This window comes from Mus musculus, chromosome 5 (assembly GCF_000001635.26).
Source record: "Mus musculus strain C57BL/6J chromosome 5, GRCm38.p6 C57BL/6J".
NCBI classification, from domain to species: Eukaryota; Metazoa; Chordata; class Mammalia; order Rodentia; family Muridae; genus Mus; species Mus musculus.
The window spans coordinates 131286847-131310260 of record NC_000071.6 but is presented as its reverse complement, the minus strand read 5'-3'; the positions used below and the strand labels follow the sequence as shown (position 1 = coordinate 131310260).

Here is a 23414-nt window from a genome sequence, read left to right as displayed (position 1 = left end):
CACAGTCTGAGCATGGTGCTGTGCACCTGTAATCCTAGCACTTGAGTAGCTAAGTCGGAGGATCATAATTTCTAGACCAGCCTGTGTTCTTCTACAGTGAGATTGATCTCAGAAATCAAGCCCAAACTCAAACCTAACCCACCCCAAATTTTCCTTGCATCTCCCATGCCTGAAGGCTCCTGTGTCGTATAAAACTTTGGTCAAATAAGTACACTATACTGTCCCCTGACTAGATTGTTCTGTATTTTGTTAGTGGTGGGGGTAGGGGACGATGACTCACAGATATGGGATTGAGCAAGGATATCACATCTTCCACCTTTTCAGCCCCCCTCTTCTGTGCTACTGATGCTGCCCGGTCTGGGTCTTCATGAACAGCTGTGGAGACCTAGCCTCATCCAGTCCCTGATGCTCTGAATGACACAGAACCAGGGATGCCCTCCTACCCAACTTCCTTCCGACCTCACAGATGTTTGAAAGTGCTTCTTCCATGCTTTTTGAGACAGCTTTTTATCAAGCCATATTTTTGTACTCAGTTCGCTGTAGATTATAAAAAATTCAATCCCTAAGGATCCTGAGTAGGCTCCAAAGAAATAAAAAAATAAAAGAGCAGGCCAATGAGATGGCTCAAGGAAGTAAAGGGGCTTGCTGCCAAGCCTGACTTCTTGAGTTCAATCCCTGAGACTCACATAGTGGCTGGAGAGAACTGACTCCTGCAAATTGTCTTCTGACCTCTACACATGGGCTGTGGCACAAATACACACGTCTCTACACATACACAACTAAGTTTTGTGTTTGTTTTTAAAGGAAGAAAGTAGGACTAGAGAAACATCTTACTTACTGTTCCATCATGAGAAGTTGTAGTGGGAATTTTGGTTTCTTTAAAAACACAGAAACATAAGAATGTTTTCATTTTAATCCCAGGTGTGGGATATGAGGCTGCCTCAGATTGTCCATAGCAGTTGACTGTGATTTGTCTCGTGTTCTAGCAGGGGCGTGGTTTTGACAGCTGCAGGTAGTTTTTGTGACTGTATGATGTTTGGAATTCTGGGGACTTTTCCTGTGTCACTCAGACCTCTGAGTAGCAGACTTGACACCCACACCACCAAGCCTGGCTCTCCATGTCCTTTTTTTTTTTTTTTTTTTTTAGTGAAAAACTGTAAAGGTGCTTGCTGTTAATTGTGTAAAACACCAAGGACAACAAAGGAAAACGAACTCCCTCCCCCCCCCCCAAGCCCCCAAACAACAATACCTTTATTGAAATGAGGGCCAGGCTTGGTGGCTAGGACTGCAATCCTAGTATTTGGGAGGTGAAGTTAAGAGATCAGGAATCATCAGTTAGGGGCTAACTAGCCTAGGCTAACTGAGATGGCATAAACAAAGGAACACTAAAATCTCCATCAAGGTCCAAACAAACAAAAGCAAACAAGAAAACACTTCGTTCCCTTTTAAAAGAAACCCAACCAATCTAACCTGGAACTTACTTTATAGACAAGGATGCTTGTGAGTCTCTGATCTTCCTGCCTCTACCTTCCAAGTGCTGGGATTATAGGCTTGCCACCAGCAAGCCTGGCTGTGAAGAGCTGGAGGTGGGGGGTGGGGTGGGAATATCCAGTTGAGGTCTAGGCAAGCACTCAACTTCAGCTCAACAGCTTAACTACATCCCATCTCCAAACCCCCAAACCCGAACATGCCCCCTGAACCGCCCCCCTTCCATGCTCCAACCAAAAGCTTAAATCTAAGTCAACCAAACAAAACTAACCAATGAACAACAGCAACAAACTTTAATCGGATGGGAAGAATGAAGTGGGAGTCCCTGAATTCACTCAGCTGATTCTTATCTGCTGGCAGTCTGGTTTCTTTCTCTGGCCTAAGCAATTAAAAAAAAAAAAAAATTAGAGGGCAGGTTTGGATTCCAGTCTTTGGAACTCCTGGGTCTCAGGAAAAGAAGTAGGTTGTGGAGACCCATCAGGGCCATAAATCCAAGTGCATGGCACCAAAATAAGAGTTTACAGAGTAGGGGCAAGCACAGAAGCACCAACTAAGATGGTCAGAACTCTCCCAGGGCTCAAGCAAGAAGGACACAGGGCCTTGCTCTGAAAGTAGCGGAATCCGAGTCTCCAGGCCAGATTTTCCCTCTAGCCATTCCGGGCCAAGCTAAGCAGAGCAGCTAAGCCAAGAGAAAGGGATGTCTTCCTCGTCTGCCGGGATGGAACAAACCCGGCTGCTTAGAGAGCGCTGAGAACCCCAAGGGTCCCTCACAGCCCTTAGCAGCCAACAGGACATGACTGCTCTTGGTCCGGCGCGCTCCCCGCTCTCTCCAGACACCCCCACCCTTTCCGGGTGCGCGCGCAAGAGTGGGCCAGCTTCCCCTAGCTGTGCGCTCCGCAGCCTGCGGGTGGCAGCGGCGTTGGCGACTGGCTCTCAGGGAAGAGGGTGACCAAGGGACCGCGAAGGAGGAGTCGGCGCCGCAGCCGCTCCCCTCGGGACCGCGCCCCGCCTTCCGTCGCCACCTGAGCATCCCCTCTTGGCTCCCAGCTGCTCCAATCTATCCCACCATTCCCTCTAGGGGACCGTGTGTACTCTTAGTGCCGCAGCCGCGGTGTCATTGCATCCGGTGATCGGGACACTCGGATCTTGGTTCCCTTGGGGGCTTGGGACGAGCTGCACGGGCCGTGGTGACAGGCTGCGGGGGCGCCAGCGCGCATCCCTCCCCCGCGACATTTAGAAAGGCGTGTAGACAACTGGTGTGACTTTGGAGGTCCGACTCCTCCTTCCGGCCAGCCTCGCAACGCGCCACCTCCCGAGACAAGCCAGTGTGTCCGGCAGGCCCCGGAGGCTCGTGTAGGGACTTGGAACGTGTCCGGGAACCCGTGGCGCTGTGCGCACTGGTGAGTTTTGCGGGCGGGGTGGGGGCGGAGAGGACGTCGCGCTGGGTCCCTGCTCCCGCCCCTTTCCTGCTGTCCCCCCCTCCACTTTGAGAGAGTCATTGAGATTTGAGCGTGACTGCGGAGCCTGGAGGATGCAGGCACGGGGCGCGGGGTTTTCCTCTTCTCAGAGTGATGGAGAGAGCCGGTGAGCTGAACAAAGACACCCGCCCTGAGGAGCGGGTCCTTTGCTGAAGAACTCTATTTTCGCCCTGCGACGGCCGCCTGCGGGCGAGAGTGTCGGCCGCGCAACTCCAGGAGTGGCGCGCTCTTCCGCCGGCGGGCGCAGAGCTGGAGCCCGGCACCTGCGCGCCACTCCCGCCACATCCCCAGAGCATTCCGACTACCAAAGGATTGTTCCTGAAGGTCTACGTCTGCGGAGGAGGTCCAAAGTCTAAAGGCAACCTGTTTGCTGTTCTACAGGGAGAGACCCTGGGACCTTTATCTTTTGCTGTCTTGTAGAAGGGACTGCGTGCTGTGGACGGAGCAGGCATTTCAGAGACACTTTTGCAAGCCAGGGGCTTCCATGTGAGAGATCAGCCGCGTCCTTCCAGTGGTTACTGGCGCCAGAGAATCGGCGTTTTGTGGTCAACAGCAGCTGGGACCCCCAGCCCTTTGCCCCCTCCCTCGGCCATTGTTCGGTGTGTGGGGTCTACTCCGTCTCAGGCTGCCCTGCGCCTCGCAGGTGAGGCTGGTAGAGGCGTGGGTCCAGGGAAAGGACCGGCCGTGTTGTTTGATGGCTTCACTGAGGAGAGTCAAAGTGTTGTTGGTGTTGAACTTGATCGCGGTGGCCGGCTTCGTGATCTTTTTGGCTAAGTGTCGGCCTATCGCGGTGCGCAGCGGAGACGCCTTCCACGAGATCCGGCCTCGCGCAGAGGTGGCCAACCTCAGCGCGCACAGCGCCAGCCCCATCCAGGATGCGGTCCTGAAGCGCTTGTCGCTGCTGGAGGACATCGTCTACAGGCAGCTTAATGGTAAGGACGTGCCCTGCCGCCTGTGGGTCGTGGTGCAAGCAGGGCACAGGGTGATCTCCCTGGCTCTCTGTATCCTAAGCTGACATCTGAACCAGCCCGATCTCTCTCTTCCATCCCTGCCCTGTGCCTGGGACTATTGTAGAAACCACCACCGGATTCTTTTTCATGATATACTGCAGCTGGAAGTTTGGTCTTCCTCTAGAAACCTGCCACTACAGTCGACTCTTGGTCTCTGCTCGTGACTCCAGCTTAGAACATACTGCAGACTGGGAACCTCTAGAAAGGAAATAGCTGTCAGTTCATGGTGTTTGATGGAGGAGCTGGTAGGGAAGTGGGTGTCATGGCTTGCAAAGTGAGGGCTCGAGTAAATACATTATTCCTTTAGGTTGATTGCATCACTAAGAATGCAGACTCTTTCCTCCCCACTGCCTGGGTGCAAGGTGGTCTATTAACAACCAGTCTACTCCCGAACCTCGTGGCAATCGAGGGTCAAGTTCTTAGTGGGTCTGGGAAGCAGGGGTTTGTTCACAAAGTTAAGCCAAACAAGGAGGCTTGGCATTCAGGTTTGTAGCTTTTTCCAGAACTTGTCTCACCTAAACTATTCTAAATGAGTTGCCATAGAAGAGCGTGTGTGTGTGTGTGTGTGTGTGTGTGTGTGTGTGTGTGTGTGTGTGTGTGTGTTGATATATTGCTTCCACCTGGCTCAAGAGACTGATGGTTCCTGGATGCTTGCTGTCTTCACAGTGTCACGTAGTCTAATATAAAGAAGACATAGTGATTACTGAAGTCTGGCTTTCTGTTCCCAACCTCCTGCATGTTACCAGGGCCTGGAGCTGCCAGCTGTTGTCACGACTGCTAATAAGTCAGTCGTTGCTGTGTGCTAGAGGAGCATTACAAGAGCCACGCGTGCATGGTGGGACATAACCATTAGTCCTTGGAGGTTCTGGCCCCTCCCCCACAGGAGAACAGAACAAACCAAACTCAGGGAAGTTAACCCAGTACCTAAGTCCTGATTGGTGTTAGTAAGTAGTAGTTTGGACTCTGGTTGACCACAGAGCCCATGTTCTTGGTTATAAGGCATAAATTTCTTTTCATGTGTCTGGATGCAGGGGTGTGTGTGTGTGTGTGTGTGTGTATGCACTTGGAGGCTGGGGTCAACCTTGAATGTCACTCCTCAGGTACATTTACCTTGGATTTTTTTGAGACAGGGTCTCTCTCTGATCTGGCACTCACTCACAGAATGAGTGAGGCGGGCTGACCAGCAACCCCAGGAATCCAGCTCTGGGACTACACATACATGCTACTGTACCCAGTTTTTATTTATTTATTTATTTATTTTATGAGTTTTAGGGACCAAACTCAGAGGTCCTCTGGCTTGCCTGGCAAGTATTTTACCAACCAAACCAATTTCCTAGCCCCAAGACACAAATTTCTATCTACCTAATTTTAATTTAAAAGTAAGTGCGTGTGTGTGTGTGTGTGTGTGTGTGTGTGTATAGCATTGCATTGTATTGCATTGTATTGTATTGTATTTGGGGAAGCTGCACACATACCACAGACCACATATGGAGACCAGAGGACAATTTATTATACTCAGCTCTTTCCTCTACCATGTGATCCTGAAGATGGATCTTACCTCCTTAGACTTCTCGGTCTTTACCCACTAGGCTACCCCACTAGCCACAAACTCTGACGTTAAAAGTATATACGATTTAAAAAAATTATTTTTGATAAATGAACTGTATAGATCTGTAGGTACAACCGTAACCCGTGTAAACTTGACCAGCCTCGTGACAGGTGGCCGAGGACTGAGGAAGACAGCTTTGTTCTTGCCCTTTGATGATCCCTTCTGGGTAATTCCAGGAGAGGGGGTGCAACCAGCCTCCTGCATTCACGAAAAGATGTCCCAGTCCTCTTAGCAGCATACTCTAAGTATCCAGTTGGTTTTGACGCACTTTCTAGCATTCACAGTTGTACCTCTCACCAGTAATGAGGCCAGGCCATCAGGGCAGCCCACCAAGGCTGTGTTTGAAGCTCTTCTCCAAAACCCCTCAAGACAAAACGGACCGAACCTGAGCAATTAAAAATCAACGGACTCAGCACCGTGGAGGTGGAGCAGGGGAATCAGGCATGTAAGGCCAGCCTGGCTCACCCACATTAGGGAAGTGGGAGTTGTTTTTCTGAATTGATACCTGCAGAAACACATTCATGAGATACCCCCTCCCCACCCCAAGTAGTCAGAGCTTGCTCACTCTCGAGCTACATGCAGGGACACAGGTCACTGATGCAGGGACACAGGTCATTGTAGCAATCATTTCCATTAGGGACATGAAATATGTTATGGCCACACCTCTTAATGGGAATCCTAATTCTATGTAGTTCTATTTGTTATTTATTTATTGTGGTCTGGATGCGTATGTACACATACACGTGGAAGCTGGGGGTCAGTGTCTGGCGTCTTCTTCAATCATTTCTCCACCCCTCCCTCCTTTTTGAAACATTGTCTCTCACTCAGCCTGGAGTCTGCCATTTTGGCTAGACTGGCTGGGCCCTCCAGCACTAGGATCAAAGGCAAAGACTAACAAACAAGTCCTTTACCCAATGAGCCATTTTCTCAGATCCCTGTGTGGTGTTTTTTTTAGGGGTAGCAGATGCGCATGACCCCCTTAGTGTTTGCACTAACCCTGCAAGGCACTTGTTCTTATTTGTTCTTTGAGACTTGATGGCAATTACCCAGTGACTTTGGGGGCTTTAAAATGACTCTGGACCTTGTTACTTTAGGGTGGAGGCTCTTGGCTGCTGTGCCCACTCACCTGCCTGGACATTACTATCAAAATGACTTGCATTGCCTATACAGATGCAGAACTCATGGCTCCATGTCCCAGGGGCTCTTTTGCAATAGGCAGAGAGTAGGGTCTGAGACTTTGCCTCTAATGAACTCCCCACTCTCCATCTGAGATGCCTCTGCCTATACCAGACCTAGTAAGGACAGAAAACACACTCAAATGACAAAGCCAGCAGGATGGGTGGGACTTATAAGAAGCCAAGATTTGCTCCCAAGGGGCTCTGGGTCTTGGATTCTTTTTCTTAGCTTTCTGCTTTGTAGAGAGCATCCATGCTAGGGAGCTGTGGATGTTGTTCACTTGGATGAGCCCTTGCCTAGCTTGCATGGGCCCTCGAGTTTCATTCGGAGCACCACATAAACCAGGAGTGGTGGCACAAACTTCCCAGCTCAGCCTTAGGGAGCAGAAAGGAAGATTAAGACTTCAAGATAACAGCTAGCTATCTATGAAGCTCAAGGCCAGCCTGGGCTACATGATACCTTGCCTCAAAATGAAGGAAAAGTGGAAGGGAGGGAGAAAAAGAGGGAGGGAGGGAGGGAGGGAGGGAGGGAGGGAGGGAGGGAGGGAGGTAGGTAAAAAATGAGTTGACTGGTTGAGTGGGGAGTTAGGAGAAGGAAGGCTCAAAGCTGGCTTAGTGAAGTCCGGTTGAGAGCTTTCTTGGGCAAGCTATGACTTCCAACCGGGACTTGGCAGAATTTGTCTTTCTGAGCATTGAAGGTTATTTGTAGGAACATGCAACCTGGTGGGTAAGAGCAAGGGAAAGTTGTGCTGTAGAGAAGACCCTCCTTGTTTCCACTCTACCTCAGGGGGACCAGCCTTTGTCTGTTCTTGGTTTGGGTACTGCATGTTCCATCTGTTATACTAGGCCGTCTGCTGTGCCGGGAGGATGCAGGAGGAAGGGGTGGGCTCTTCCTGTCATATGGAGAGATGGAGGTCAGGGCTTCGTTTGTATCTGTGCTGTGCACCTGTCTCCACCTGTTGCCACTGACAACAAAGGAGACCAGGAACTCAAGGGTCCTGTTCCTGAGCTGGAGCTAGGCACTGGGTGAGTGGCAGGAGCTCACATCCAACTCCTTAGTGCCATATGAAGTTGGCGTTTTCAAAGTTGCACAGAGCTAATCTAGGGATATAGTTCAGTGGTAGAATGCTTGCCTTGGTCCCAAGTTTGATCTCTAGAGCAACAAAAGACATACAAATAGACAGAAAGCTCCCAGGGTTACTTAAACTCCCCCTGTAGCTTCTTAGGTCTAGCAAGAGAGACTCATGGAGATTCCACCTTCCTCTGGCTGGGTTTTGGTTTGCTTGGCTGGTTTTGCTTGTTTTGAGGCTGGGTCTCATGTATCCTAGGCTAGCCCAAAAACTCCCTAAGTAGCAAAGGATGACCTTGAACTCCTACTTCTCCTGCCTCTACTTCCCCAATGCTGGGATCACAAGTCTGCCCAGGCAGTTCTGTGAGGACCTCCAACTTTGTTCTCATGATTGGCTTCACCTCTGCCTACTTGCTGAGACACTCCACCTTGACCTCAGGCTTCTTAGCCTCCACATTGTAAGTCAGTCTTTGAGAAGAGCTGGTTTTGCTGGAATTTACTGCACGCTCCTCAATTCTGCCCGTCCTGCCAAGCTTAGCTCTTGTGGGTGAGGGTTGTTGGATGTTATATGGGCAACAGTCCTGATGCTTTGAGCTGTTCAGGGCCTTAGTGACATCACATTGCAGTCTCAGCCTGGACTCTTACTCCTCAGTGGGTTTAGCTTTGGAGTCCAGAAATGACTAGGCTTTTTAAAGGGCTGGCACCCTATTTTAGACTTTTACATCCTACCTCCATCTCTTACCATCTGTGCCTTGTGTATACGGTAGGCAGTTGAGGTTTATTGATAGCTGGCTGGGAACTAGTTTTCAGGAGGAAAATGATAGCCATAGAGAAAATAATCTAGAGCTTGCAAAAGCTGGGACTGGTGGTGTGGTGAAGGGAGAGGGCGAGAAGAACTTAGCTGGAAAGACAGAGTGTGAGAAAACCGTCTTCTTGTCATAATGCCTCCATTATCTCGCCTGTGCTTTCTTGCTTCTGCCATCTTGACTTTGCAATCATGGCTATGCCATCTGGCCACTGCTTTCTGGCTTCTGACACGTGGCCTTTACCATGTTGACCCTGTCATCTTCTTCAAAGCATCTTTCCTCATCTGTCCTCTCCCCCACCTTACCCTCACCGCCTTGCCTTCCTCACCTTGTCATCCTATTCTGCCCCCAATATCTTGACTCTTTCATCTTGCTTGTCCTATCTTGAAGTTGCTTTGTTCTTTTCTTTCCTGCATGATAGGAACTGGCTACATCAAGGAGCTTGGAAGCAAGTTGGTACACCAGGTTAGACACTAGCCAGTATCAGTATATTTGGGAGTATGACTTTATATTATGAGTATAATTTAATATTCTCTCACATAGCATAAAATAAACTCATCGATCATCTGGAAAAGAATTTTTAAAAAACCATACAGGAGAAAGCAAAAACTCTTAAAATCTGTTAAAAGCAATTGCTTGCCATCAAGTTCTTCTAGACCCAGACACTGATTTCCTTGTTGGAAATCCCCAGGTCACAAGGTACGCAATTTTTGGTTTCCTGTCACCTTTTCTGTCACCTTCTAAGGAAGTTATTTATTTCTCTCATTTTAGAGATGAGAAAGGTGAGAAACAGAGATATTGTTAGATTTAGCTGGCGTGATTTAGCAAGAGAAGGGTTAGGAATATGGCTTTCCCCCTCTTTCAGTACCCTTGCAATGAGTATAGGGGAGAGGAGGAGGGGGTCTGTCCCTCCCCCCTCAAAGTACCCAGCACAGTGAATTGGAAGTAGGCACAGCCAAGCCTCGGCCCTGTTCTCTGTCAGCCCTGGGCAGCTGTGTCGTAAGAGGAAATGCAATTGATTTCGAGTTAGTTTCCAAATTTAGATTTCAGAGGGATATTGAATAGAAGCAAGGTTGCTTGGAGAAATTGAAAAATCTTTGCGGAAATAGAGAGAAGTCAAAATTACCTACCCTGTTCCTGCCTCTAAGCCACAAGAGTGGACAGAGCAGAAATCTGAAACTGGGGGAAAACCAACAACAACAAAAAACAAAACCCTAAAACATTTCCACATAACCCAAGGGCTAGATGCCAAAAATCTCTAGGCAGGGAAAGTGAGTGGGCACAGTGGACACAGGGGAAACTCTGCTCTCTTTTGACTGCAGGTTAGAGAAAGAACAGGACTGCGGGCAGGGAAGGCTGGCCTCAAGCTCCCTAAGTAGTTGAGGGTGACCTATAACTCCTCATCCTCCGGTCACCATTTCTAGGGTGCCGGGATGATGGGTGTGCATCATAGTGAACAGTTTTGTCCCCCCGCCTCCCAGGCCAGTCGTTTGAATGGCCATCTTTGGTGAATGGCAGAGGCAAGCCTTGCATTGCTTCCCCGTTTCCTAGGTAGATGAAGGCACCTTTACATAGACTGTGTGTGCTGAGTGGTACCTACGTTTTCTTGGGGAGAGGGATAGGGGAGAGAAAGACAAGAAGTATTTGTATTAAATCTAACCCATGCAGGGTTGGGGAGACAGATCAGTGGTAAGAGGGCTCACTATTCTTGTAAAGGACTAGAGTTTGGTTCCCCCACATCCACATGGTGGCTCACAATCATCCCTAACTCCAGTTCCAGAGGATCCTGCACCCTCTTCTGACCTTCACAGGCACCAAGCACACACATACATACATGCAGCAAGACAGCCCTACACGTAAAATAAAAATAATAAATAAATCTTTTTAAAAAAAAATGCCTGGAGAGATGGCTCAGTAGTTAAGAGCACTGGCTGCTTTTGCAGGGAATCTGAGTTCTATTTAAACCACGCCAGATGATAGATACATAGCCACTTGTAACTCCAGCTCTAGAGCAGTGTTTCTCAACCTTCCTAATGCTGTGACCCTTTAATACAATTAGTTCCTCATGGTATGGTGATCCCCCAGCCATAAAATTATTTTCACTGCTACTTCGTAACTTTGATTTTGCTACTGTTACAAATCATTATGTAAGTATTTGATTTGCAGGATTTCTGATATTTGGCCCCCGTGAAAGGGTCGTGTGACCTCCCCATCCCTAAAGGGGTTGCAACCCACAGGTTGAGAACCATTGTTCTAGGGGGTCTAAAAACCTCTTCTGATCTCTGTGGGCACCTGCACACACAGAATCATACACATACATAACAATAAAAATAATCTTTAAACTGTTAAACAAACCAAAAATCCACTGCAGAGGACCAATCCTTCATACCTTCGTTATGCTTGGTACAGGCATCCAGCAGGGTCTGGAAGCAAGGTTAACTGATGTTCTAGAAGACTTGACCCATGGAGTCTGGGTTGCTGGGGCAAGTCTCAATGCCTTTAGTCCTGGATCTGGTTGAAGCCAGGTCCTTCGGGAGAAATGAGGAACTCCATTCTTGGATAGCACAACCATGCAGATAGGTCTGTCTGAATAGTGTATGTGTTGGATACCATGCCAGCCGGGAGCTGCTACTTCCTGCCCAGCCCAGAGGTAGCAAGGGAAACAGCCAGTGTCCTCTTCACCTCCATCCACCTCTGACCTTCCCTTGCTGCCAAATTGGGAGCACCCTGATTGGAAAGGGAGAAGGCGCAGCCATGAGGCTGAAGAATGTCATGTCAGGAAGAAAAGGAGAGTAGGCAAGAGGGGCCTGAGTCCTTGTGACAGCCTGTGACAGCAGTGAGATCAGACAACCTGCAAGTCTTTGGGATAGCTTTGGAAGAAAGGTTGTGAAGGGGTGTCAGACGGGGCCTGGTTTCATTTCCAGATCTGTCAAGTTATGAATGCTGTGATTTCAGGTCAGTGGCTTCACTTTTTAGCCATAAAGTGGGGTCGCGATATGTCAGGATGAATTGAGGATAAAGATGTAGGGAATGGAGGTGGGTGGTGCTGGGGTGGCGGCTTGGTTGGTACCCCACTTGCTGCCCAAGCATGAGGATCTTGGATTCAAATCTTCAGAAGCCATATTAAAAGAAAAACCCGGCTGTGGCGGCATACACTTATAATCCTAGCTCTGGGGAGATGGAGATAGGAAAATCTGTGGTTTTATAATCTAGGTAGCCCAGCCGGATTGTAAGCTCTAGGTTGGTGAGAGACCCTGTCTCAGAGAGCGAGGAGGAACAGCAGCCATAGCTGACCTCTGACCTCTACATACAAATATGCATATTTACATACAGAAGCATGAGTATCTGCCCACGTATTCGTCGGCACTCCCCACACGTGCTTATACGGCACACACACACACACGTATACACATGAGTACCCATGCCAGCGGCAGCTGTGGCAATGGCAACTGATTAAAAGGTATCTATGTCCCGACTCCCCATAACATCTCCAGTGCCCATGAGTGTCTTGGACCATAGCAGTTGCTCAATAAATACTTCCCAAGCAAGCCAAAATGCAGCAAAATGTGACCCTGGCTATATGGTCCCAGGGGGCTAGGAGGGGATACTTTTTGTTCGAATATTCTTCTTGTCACTTTTGAGACAGGGTCTTTACATAGCACCAGCAGGCCTCACATTTGTGATCTCAGCCTCCCCATTCCTGGGGTTACTGCTGGGTGCCACTGTGACCGGCTCTGCCATGTCCTATCCTCCTTCACCTATGAGAGTTTCGAATCACAAAAATACGGCCAAATCAAACCTCATAATGTTTTAAGAAGGTCCCTGATTCTGCGTTGGGCTGTGGGTTGCCCGAACCTGCCAGACTAATTTGGGATTCTTTGTCTCCTTCCTGTGTTTGCTGGAAGCTGTCCTTTATTTATTTCATTTTCTTTTTCTCCTTATCTCTCTTCCCCTCCTACTGACAATGCCTTTCGAGGTCTAGGAGAAGAAATGGCAGCCTATTACAGCAGCCTAGCCCCTTAGCCAAGGTTTCATTTTCTGTAGTTTTAATTACTAGGGGCCATGGGCAATCAGCAGTACAATAAGATGTTTTGAGAGAGAGAGAGAGAAGAAGAGGGAGGGAGAGATAGAGGGATAAAGTTTGAGCCACTCACACAACTTTTGTTAGAGTCTGTTGTTATAATTGACTCTTTTATTAGGAGCTACCATTATTAAACTCTTCCTGTGCTCCGTTTATTAGTTAAGTTTAATTATAGGTACAGTACTTGTGTGTGTGTGTGTGTGTGTGTGTGTGTGTGTGTGTGTGTGTGTGTGTGTTATTGAAGGTGTGCATGTGGAGGTCAGAGGAACACCTCAGGACTTACGTGTCACTTGCTACCTTGTTTGAGACAAGGTCTCTGGTCCCATATGCCAGGCTAGCTGACCTGACAGCTACCAGGAATTCTCCTGCTTCCACCTTCTCTTTTGTGGTAGAAACACTGAAATCACAGAGATATTCTACAGTGTCTGGCTTTATGTGGGCTCTTGGGTTCTGAACTCTGGTCCTCAAACTGTCATGGCAAGTGCTTCACCCACTGACCACCCAGCCAGTCCAGGTGTTTTGTGTTTTGTTTTGTAACGGAGTGTACAGTGTTAGGGTCGTTAGCTTTATATTACTGTAAGAAATGCCAGCTATAAATCAACTTCTGAAGAGGAAAGTCTCATCTGGGCTGGTATGATCAGGCAGCTCCTGGAAGATTTTGGGTGTCCTGCGGTATGTCAAATCCCCTTTAAAGGATGCTGGCCACTCACGTTGATGACTGAGCATGGCCTTGTCACCAAGCATAGAATGCTTACCTAGACTTTGCATGACACTTAAGAACATCTGTGCACACGTATGCATGTATGTGCACATGCATGTCCATATATGCACAACTGCACATGAATTCACTTTATTTTTAGACAATGTCTTTCACTTGTCTGGGCTTGCTCGTTAGTTTAGACTAGCTGACCAGTGATTCCCAGCCCCCCCCAACCCCTGCACGGAGCTGGGATTACACATATGCACGACCGCACCTAGATTTTTTTATGTGCCTCTGGGTATGGAACTCAGGTCTTCATGCTTGCCAGGCAAGTGCTTTACTAGTTAGGCTGTCTTCTCAGCTCCTGCCTGTGAGTTTGTAACCAGCTCCTTGCAGAAGGCTGCACCAAGGATGGATGTGAGAGCCTGGCTGGAGAGGTGGCTCAGCACTTGGCACTTTAATCATGAGGACAAGAATTCAGATTCCACCACCTCACTGGGCGACTCACCAACACCCATAACTCCGACTCTAAGGAATCAGATGCATTCTTCTAACCACCAGGAGTCTTCTTCACGCGTGTGCACATATGCTCCCTCCCCCACATGCATGTGCGCAGGTGCAAGATCATGTGTATACATGGGTGTAGAGGCCAGAGGTTGACTTTAAGTGCCTTCCTCAATCGCTTTTTTACCTTGAAAGATATGGCAAACTTGGATGTGTGTCCAGGCATATGCATGCCATAGAGTATACTTATCGAGGTCAAAGGGTAACTTTGGGGTGTGGGTTTTTATCTTGTACCTTATTGAGACAGGGTCTCTCTTGTTTTTTTGTTTTGTTTTGTTTTGTTTTGTTTTGTTTTGTTTTGTTTGCTAGCTAGCCTGTGAGCTTCTGGGCACTTCTGTTTCTACCTTGCATCTTGCTAGAAAAGTTATGTCCCTGGCCTTGTATTTTTCAGTTTTTGTGACAGGGTCTCTCATTGAACCCAGAGCTCAGCTAGACTGGCTGTCCAGTGAGCCTTAGGGATCCTCTTGTCTTCTACTGTATTCCAGTTCTGGGATTACAGATGTGCACCACATCTGCCTTTTTGCATGGGTTCTGCAGACCCTGCTTGTGCAGCAAGCACCTTAAGGAGTGACCTGTTTCCCCAGCCTACATGCTTGAATTCTTACACTCAATGGGAACTGAACTCAGGTGTCCTCTGCAAGAGCAGCAAATGCTCTTAACCCCCAAGTCATCTCCCTGGCCCCTTCTCTCAGCATTTGAAAGGATAAAAGAAGGATAATTTGGACATCCAGCACCTTTGCTGCCTCTTTGCTTCCTCTTCTCTCCCCACCCCTTTCCTCTCTCATTACCCACTTAGCACTTAGAATAAAAACAAGGTCTCCGTGGATGCAGTAAGACCTTTCTACCCCACAGCAATCACTTCCATCCGTCTTTGTATTCTGGTGACATGTGGATGGCAGTCATCGTTGCCCCTGATAGAGTTTTCCCTTTTAATAACAACCTGTCATTCCTAACTGCTGAGCCCCAGCTTTGCCATGCCTGAGTAACAATGCTCTGACATGAAGATGGGTGGCCGCATCCTTAAGCCGCCATGGAACATGCCCACAGTGAGCATGGACCAGGATTCCAGAAGAGCCTCTACCCTAGCCTCAGAGACCAGGCCAAATAGTGTGTTGAGCTCTTACCTGAGGGTGTCCTGTGGGCTGTCCAGGGATGTTAGATCTTCTCCCTCCCTGAAGGCAGAACCAGGAGACTTGGGTTTTAGGTCTATTCTCTTTTTTCTTTCTTCCCTTCTGTGTGGGTTGTGCCTATGTATGTATGCAAGTACACATGTGTGTGCATTTTCCTGTGGAGGCCAGAGGTCATCTTTGGCTCTTGCAGGGAATTTTCCTTTAAGCAACCAGTGGCTGTCAGTCAGGATCTAGAAAGACTGCATGACACCCATACACAGAAATGAGAGGTGGGGAAGGAAAAGAAGTGGGGGCCAGGCTATAAAACCCCAAAGCCCACTTTCAGTGACATCTTCCAGCAAGGCTCCACTTCCTAAAGATTTCATAACCTCCCCCAAACAGCGCCATCAAGTGTTCAAAAACATGAACCTACAGGAAACCTAACCTAACCTCCCCTCCCCTCCCCTTCCCTCCCCCCTCCCCTCCCCTCCCCTTCCCTCCCCCCTCCCCTCCCCTCCCCTCCCCTCCCCTTCTTTTCTATTCATTCTTTTCTTTGAGACAGGGTTTGTTTCTCTATGTAGCCCTGGCTTTCCCAAAACTCATTCTGTAGACCAGGCTGGCCTCGAGCTCACAGAGATCTGCCTACCTCTGTCCCCCGAGCGCTGAGTTTGAAAGTGTGCACCACCACCTGGCTTCAAGGAAAATTTCTTGTAATAACCACAACATCTAGTGCATTTCCTTCACCAAACCTACTTATCTCATTATCCTGGTTCATATGCAAGGAAGCTGGACCTCAAGAGATTTGAATAAGTTGTCTAAAGACACCCACCAGTAGCTCCATTCTGAGTCACCCACTGCACAGTTGGCACTTACTGAGCCCAAGGTGTGAAACAACTATTTGTCAGCTGGCATCTGGTCCCGGGACTGCAGAGGGGAAGTGGCCAGGAGTGAGGCGAGACCATGAACCTCCCTCCACAGCCGATGATGACGGGAACTGTTGTAGTCACTCAGGCTTAGCAGTCACCCGTGTGTAAAGTTGTAAAGCTGTTAATTTTAGGGCTCTAAATTATGCTGTGTGAGCTTTAAATCCAGCCCATAATTAGAATAAAATGTGAGAAAAGTGAAATTGATATTAAGTTAATTAAAAGGCTTTGCTTATATCGCAAGGAAATTAGCACAACAGGCCGGGAATGCTGACATGCGCCCGTTGCTAATTTCTTCTGTTTAGACAGTGCTCAGCAGGCCTCAGGCAAGCTTTGTTCCCTGGCTTCTGCTCTGGGCCCTCGCTGCACCCGCATAACCATATAGTTGTGCACATCCGTCCTGCGGAAGCATCAAAGTCGATCGCATATCCCTCTGATGGGATTGCCAGGCTCCATTCTGTATTTCTCACTGTGATCTTTATGAGAGCTCCCTTCTCCACCTTATTGAAACCATCACGATCAACCACAATGTTGATGTTACTGGCATCACTAAAGCCAGAGTGATCTGGCATCAAGGGAACCATGGGATATCTGTCTATTAAGAAATAGGTCATCTATCTGTGCTTGGTATCTTTTTTTTTTTTTTTTTTTTGCTTTGTTTTGTTTTCTGTTTTCTGTCCTTCCACTCTTTGAGACAAGGTCTTGCTCTGTGATGTAGGCTAACAGAAACCTCATGATTCTCCTGCCTCAGTGTCTTGAGTACTGAAATTGCAGGTGTAAAGGTGAATGCCATTGTGCCTCCTGCCTCTCTTGTGGTCTTTTTCAGTCTTTACAGTTATCTGTTTATATGGTGTCTACTTTGTTTATTTGAGGCAGGGTCTCTCACTGACCCTGAGGTCATGAAGTAGGCTGGTTCTATCTGTCTCTGCTTCCTCATCACTTGAAAGTACAGCTGTGGACCACTGTATCAAGATTTCATTGTGATTTGTTGCCGTTAAATCCAGGATCTGAGCACTGAACTCAGGCCCTCGTGATCATGGCTCATGCTGTGATACACATATAGAGGTCAGAGGACAACTTTCAGGGGTCAGTTCTCCTCCAACATACGGATCTCAGGACGTCAAACTTTCAGGGCTCAGTTCTCTGTCAACATACGGATCTCAGGGCGTCAAAATCAGGTTTGATCCCCTGAGCTCTTTTCTGGCTCTGATTTTTTTTTTTTTTTTTTTTTTTAATGTGAGTGTATGGCTGGTGTGTTGTAGGGTTAGTGGGGTCCTGCATTCACTCCGCCATAGGGCTCTGCTACTCAGGGAGGCAGGACACCAGAAGTCAACCGCGGTTACCCCACACCGTCACCGGATGAGTGTTGGGCTGTAAGGAAGCCGTGGGACACCATTCTGGGGCTGGAGAAGTGTAGTCTGTGGTCCTGGGGACAGCTGGTGCTGGCTCTGGGGTCCCTGGGCCTACAAGGATGCTGGTGCCGTCTGGTCCTCCAAGGCTCTCAGGTACCCAGGTTGGGATCTAGCCCGAGGCTGAGGGGGAAAAGAGTGGAGTGGGGGTGGGGCTCCTGCTGGATCCCACGGGGATAGTCTTTGGCTTGTAGGTGGCTATGGCAGGTTTGAGCTGTGGCTGGGCTGAGAGTGCAGAAAGTCCTTCTACAGGAGATTAGATGGTGGCTCTTTAGGCAAAAGCCTTCTCCATTGCTACAGCAGATCCTGGTGAAAAGAGGCAGTCCATGATTTTAAGGCATTTACTGTCATGGTGGAAAGTGGATGAGTGGAATCCTACCCTGCTTCTCAGGGCGGGCCTGAGGTTAAATACCTTTTGCAGGGAGGAGTGTCTGGGAAGGAGAGTTAATTGACTACGTCCTCCAGGCCTTTAGGTACCTCATTAAAATGGAGATCTGTCTTGAGTCTACATAACCACAGGTCATGTCCTCTACCTGTGGAGGAGTTTCGGGGCATTGCCCTTATGTGATTGATGTCCACAAATCTATGGTGGGCTGTGGCCTCGTGCCAGGAGCCTAGTTCCCCGGGAGTAGGGCAAAACACCTTCTGTCCATTTAGGGTCATCGGGGTTTCTAGCCTTAGCTCAACCAGGGACCAGGCTGCCTTTCATGGTCCTACAGTGTGCATGTGTGTGTGTGTGTGTGTGTGTGTGTGTGTGTGTGCGCGCGCGCGCGCGCGCGTGTGCGCATGCGCACATGTTTGGGGGGGGGAGGGGATGCAGTGAGGTATGTTTATACACGAGGAGACAAGAGGACAACTTTAATTGTTCTTTGCTACTTTGTCTCTTATTTGAGGCAGTGTCTCTTAGTGTTCTGGAGCTTATGAAATAGGCCAAGCTAGCTGGAGAGTGAGCCCCAGGGTTCTGATGGTCTCTGCTTCCTCGTTGCTGAGAGTTCAAGTGTGTGCCGTTGTATCTAAGTTTGTATTTTAAAATCTGGATGCTGAGGATCGAACTCAGATCTTTACCCTTGTAGGCAAACCCTTTACTCAGTGCGCTTCTGCCACAGAACCCAGTGTCTGTTCTCAGTGCAATCAGCAAATACTCATTGAACCTAAACAATAAATGGGGTGATAGGAAGTGGCTGAAGTGAAAGCCACCATCGTCTTTTTAAGTGTTTATTGTTATTGTTATTATTATTATCTTTATTTAAGCCATGTGTGTCTACGCGTGGTTTTGCGCATGTGAGTGTAGGTAGAGAGAGCGAAAGGGAGTTTTGGGTCCACTGAAGCAGGAGTTACAGTTGATTGTGAGCCGACTAACCTAAGAACTGAAGTTGGGTCCTTTACAAGGGCAATAGTGCTTTTAACCATTAAGCCATCTCTCCAGCTCCGAAAGCCACCTGTTTCCAAGCCAGCATCCGTATTTGATCGGCCGTTGGCTTTAAGAAAACAGGTGTCTTCTCAGCGTTGCAGATTCTGTTTACGGAGAGTTGGAATGATTTCAGTTGCAGAGCCGAGGCAATAAGTACTGAGATATGCAGCAGCTGTTTGCAGTTCTAACAGCTAAATGATATATGCATTGCCTTTATTACAGCTGATAGAAACTGGCGCTAAGACGAGGCAAGCTGAAAAAATTACTTTAAGAATTAGCAATTAAAAAAAAAATCCTGGCCTCTGCTTGTCTCTGCGTTCTAAATCATGCAAACATTTACATTTGTTGCCAAAGTCGCCCAATGGCCTTTCGAGCAATTACCGAAATGCATTCAGTGATAAAAATGGAGCTCTTTAATGAACTTTGCTCTTTTGCCAAGTTTCTCTAAAATCCACTTTCTCCCCTGCCTCTCATCTTCCTGTAGTTTAACTGTTTCCAGGAGTTTTTTGAATAAAGGGGGTGAGCCTTGAATTCACTCTGTAGCCTAGGCTGGCCTTGAACTTACTCCACAGCACAGTGTAATGGTTAGCTTTAAATGTCAATGTCGTAGGGTTTCTACTGCTGCAACAGAACGCTATAACCAAAGGTCTCTTGGGAAAGAAAGGGCTTATTTCACTTTCACTTCTCCATAAGGGTTCATCACTGAAAGAAGTCAGGGCAGGAACTCAAGCAGGGCAGGAACCTGGAAGAGAGAACTGAAGATAGGTACTGAAGACCATGGAGGAAGGCTGCTTCTTAGCTTGTTCAGTCTGCTTTATAATATATGCCAGGACCACCTGCCCAGGTATTGTACCCCTCACCGTGGGATGGGCTTTCCCCACATCAGTCACTAATTAAGAAAATACACCACAACTTTTCCCATATGCTAATCTGGCGGGGGCATATTATCAGTTGAGCTTCCCTGCTCGCAAATGACTATCGTTCCTGCCAAGCTGACATAAAACTCGCCAGGACAGTCAACTTCACACAACCGAGAATCACCTGGGAAGAGAGTCTCCGTGAGGGGTTGTCTACATTGGATTAATGTATCCACCTGTCTGTGGGGATTAAGTCCACTGAGATAGGAAGACCCATTCCCTACGCAGGGGTCCTAACCTGCCTGCATAAGGGTTGAGAAATCAACCGGTGCACAAGCAAGCAAGTGAGCCCGCGTACATTCTCTTTGCTCTTGACCATGTGTGATGTGATTAGCTGCTTTAGGCTCCTGGCACCTTGCCTTCCCTGCAGTGATGAATTGTAACCTGGAACTGTGGGCCGAAACGAACTTCCATTTCCCCCAAGTGGGTTTTTTTTTTTTTTTTTTTTTTTTTTTTTTTTTTGGTCAGAGTATTTCATCACAGCAACAGAAATGAAATGAGGTATACCCAGGCTGGCCTTGGACTTAGAATCCTCAGGTATCAGCCTCCCACGTGCTGGGAGGCACTGCGCATGTCTGACTTCACTGCGCCTGTCTGACTTGTTTATTCCTCATCTTCCTCGTTCAAATCTTAGCTTGCAGAAGTAAAGCTAGGCCATGGCTCATTGCCTCCCCACCCTCTCCCTGAAGTCATGGGAGATCTCAATCTCTTTGTCGCCCACCCCCACCCTCAGAAAGGTAGTGTCACATTTTCTTCATGCGAAGGTTAACTTTCAGAAGTGTTTCTCTTGAAAGCCAGACAGGGGTTGGAGAAGTGACCTGAACACAGTCCGCTCCCACTATAATCACCTGAAGTCCAGGACGTGGGACTATGAAGGGGTCCTGAAGTTAGATGTGATGTATATTAGTCAGTGTTGCATTGCTGTTGATACAATAATTAAGGCAGCCAACTCAAAAGGAGAAAAGGTTTATTTTAGTCATGGTTCTTTGGCCCATTGTTTTGGGGCCTGTAGCAAGCTGGAACATCACAGTGAAAGTCTGTGAATGAGAAAGATGCTCACGGATGCAGAAAGAGAGAAAAAAGGCCAGGGACAGTCTAGGAGTCCAGTATCTCTTTCAAGGGCACTCCCAGCAACTCCACTTTCACCCAGTATGCCCTATGTCTTAATGGCTCCACCACTTCCTAACACAGGTGAAAATGCCAGGTCTGACAGCAGATGCGTGCAAACCTAACTGGACACAGGAGGACCCCCTGGGGCAATCTACTTGGTCAGCCTAACCTATTGGGTGAGCTCCAAGCCTAGGAGAGACCCTGCTTTAAAAAACAAAACAAAAACAAAAAACCAAAAATACACCAAGGTGGATGGTTCCTGAGGAATGCCACCTGAGGTTGACCTCTGACCTCCACACGAATGCACTTGCACACATATGCATACCTAAATGGACACATACCCACATGTATGTGTATACATTTGCTAAATAAATACTTACGATACATTTAGTGATAAGTGGGTACATTTTATTGTATATGATAGTTACAGTTATAACTGGTCATATCTGGATCTTTAAAAGACTTTTCTTTATATGTATAGGGATATGAGTGTGTACTTTATGAGTATAGTGCTGACAGAGACCAGAAGAGGTCTGACTGCGGGAAGCGGGTCCTTGCCTGAGCATGCGCAGTGAGGCTGCATGTGTGGGCTGCCTGCCAGGCTGGACTGTTCCTCGTGATCCGGACCTGTCAGCCCATCTGTGAACGACCTGAGCATGTGCCTGGAGCATGTGTGAATTCTGATTGGCTGAGGTGGGGTGGCGCTAGAAGGAGGTGAGTAGCTAGAAGGAGTAGTGAGTTGGAGTTTAGCCCTTGCCCTAGGTAGAAGCCAGAAGTAGGAGTTGTTTTAGCCCTTGCCGTGAGTAGAAGTAGAGTAAGAGAAGCTGTTGTAATAGGAGTAGTTTAGCCCTTGCCCTAAGAAGAACTCCTGGGGAAGAGAGCTGTAAAGGAAAAAGCCAGAAGTAAAGTTGCTGCGTGAACCCGACCCATGTCCGTGTTGTTCATGTCGCCGCCGGATTGGAGGACCAGCGACATCTGACCATCAGCTTCTCTGGAGCTAGAGTTACAGGTGGTTGTGAGTCACCTGATATGGATACTGAGAGTCAAACTTAGGCTTGTTTGTTTTGTTGCTGTTGTTTTGTTTTTGCAAGATCCAAAAATACTCTTAACCACTGAGTCCTTTCTCAGCCCCCCAGATCTTCATCTTTTGGAACAGAAAATGTTTGCAGATATGATGATTTTTTTTTTAAACATCCTTTGCACGTTCTTTGACATTCTTCTGATCAAAAGGTGGAATTTAATTTTCCTTTGGTGGCTTATGTCCTGGCCTTAGTGTCTTACTTCTAGTGAACAGAATTCAATGGAAAGAATGCCTCATGACTTCCAAAACTGTGGTCATGAAGGATAATAGAACTTATGCCCTAGAGGCTCTTTGGGAAGACGAAGTTTAAAACCTGGAGCCACCATTGAAGAAGAAGAAGAAGAAGGAGGGGGAGGGGGGAGGGAGGAGGGAGGAGGGAGGAGGAGTCCCCCCAAAAAACCTGGGCTACCTGGGATCCATGTTACAGAGTCCACCTGGAAAGAGATAGGTTCCCCCAAGGAACCCCTTCTGGAAGTGTTTGCCCAATACACTCATCAGATACATGGGTTAGCCTCTCTTCCAATCACTTTGACCTCGCCCCCTGATCCCCCCAGCCTCCCCCAGCTGATACCAAGTGATCTAGTCTAGACACCAGATGTCTCCATTCCCAAGTCTTGACCCAATGGCAACTTCATGAGCAAAAAAATAAATGTGGCTCTTGTTTTAAGCCACTAACTTTTTATATAGCAATAAATCACCTGTGCAGGAAGGCAGTATTCTTGTACTTAATAAGGGGATTTTTTTTCTAAGTACGAGAAGTAGAAGACTCAGATGATGAAGGTGCTGATAGCAATGCTAACAGTAATAAACATAACAACACAGAACACTTACTGAGCGCTTGTTTAATGTACCAGTCACCGTGCTAAAGGCTTTATATGGACATAAAAATGGCCAATGAGGGTTTTTTTTTTTTTTTTTTGGCAAGTCTTGGACTCACCTGCCATCACCGGACTGTAAGCAATAGCCTGATTACTACAGGGGAGTTAGGTCAGCCAAGAGCTTTAGATATCTTGCAGCCAAGTCTCTGGCGGTTGGCCTGGACCACTGCAGAGCACTGCTGGATGCAGATCAGAGGATAGGACTGTCTCTCAAGGCCTTCATCCCACTGGGCATCGCTTCGCTTCAGTTGAATATGAAGTGTCTCCCTTAGAATGTTGAAAACTTGATTCCCTGAAGGTGATAGTATTTTGGAGGGTTGTGGAAACTTCAAGGGGTAGGGTTTAGCTGGAGGAGATAGGTGCATTCTCTCTGATCCCTATGTGATATAAAGACCTGTCTCTGGGAGCTATGGAAATAGCTTAGTCTAATAGTCTATAAAGTGTCCACTGTGCAGGCATGAGGAGCTGTGTGGATTTGTAGCACCCATGCAAAGCTGAGTGTGGCGTTGTGCACCAGTGACCCTAATACTGGGGATGCCAAGGAGAGGCAGGCACATTCTTTGGAGCTTGCTAAGCTGGCAGTGTAGCCAGTGGGT

The 23414-nt window shown here is 47.9% G+C and overlaps 1 protein-coding gene across 1 annotated transcript in view; it reads left to right on the top strand.

Annotated features, from left to right (window-relative positions):
* The first annotated feature begins 2738 nt into the window (after positions 1–2738).
* Galnt17 (polypeptide N-acetylgalactosaminyltransferase 17) overlaps positions 2739–23414 on the top strand; it is a 433180-nt gene continuing 412504 nt past the window's right edge. Inside the window, exon 1 of the mRNA NM_145218.3 lies at positions 2739–3898. Coding sequence (NP_660253.2) covers positions 3661–3898 — 238 coding nt within the window. The 5' untranslated portion in view covers positions 2739–3660. The remainder of the gene's footprint in view (positions 3899–23414) is intronic.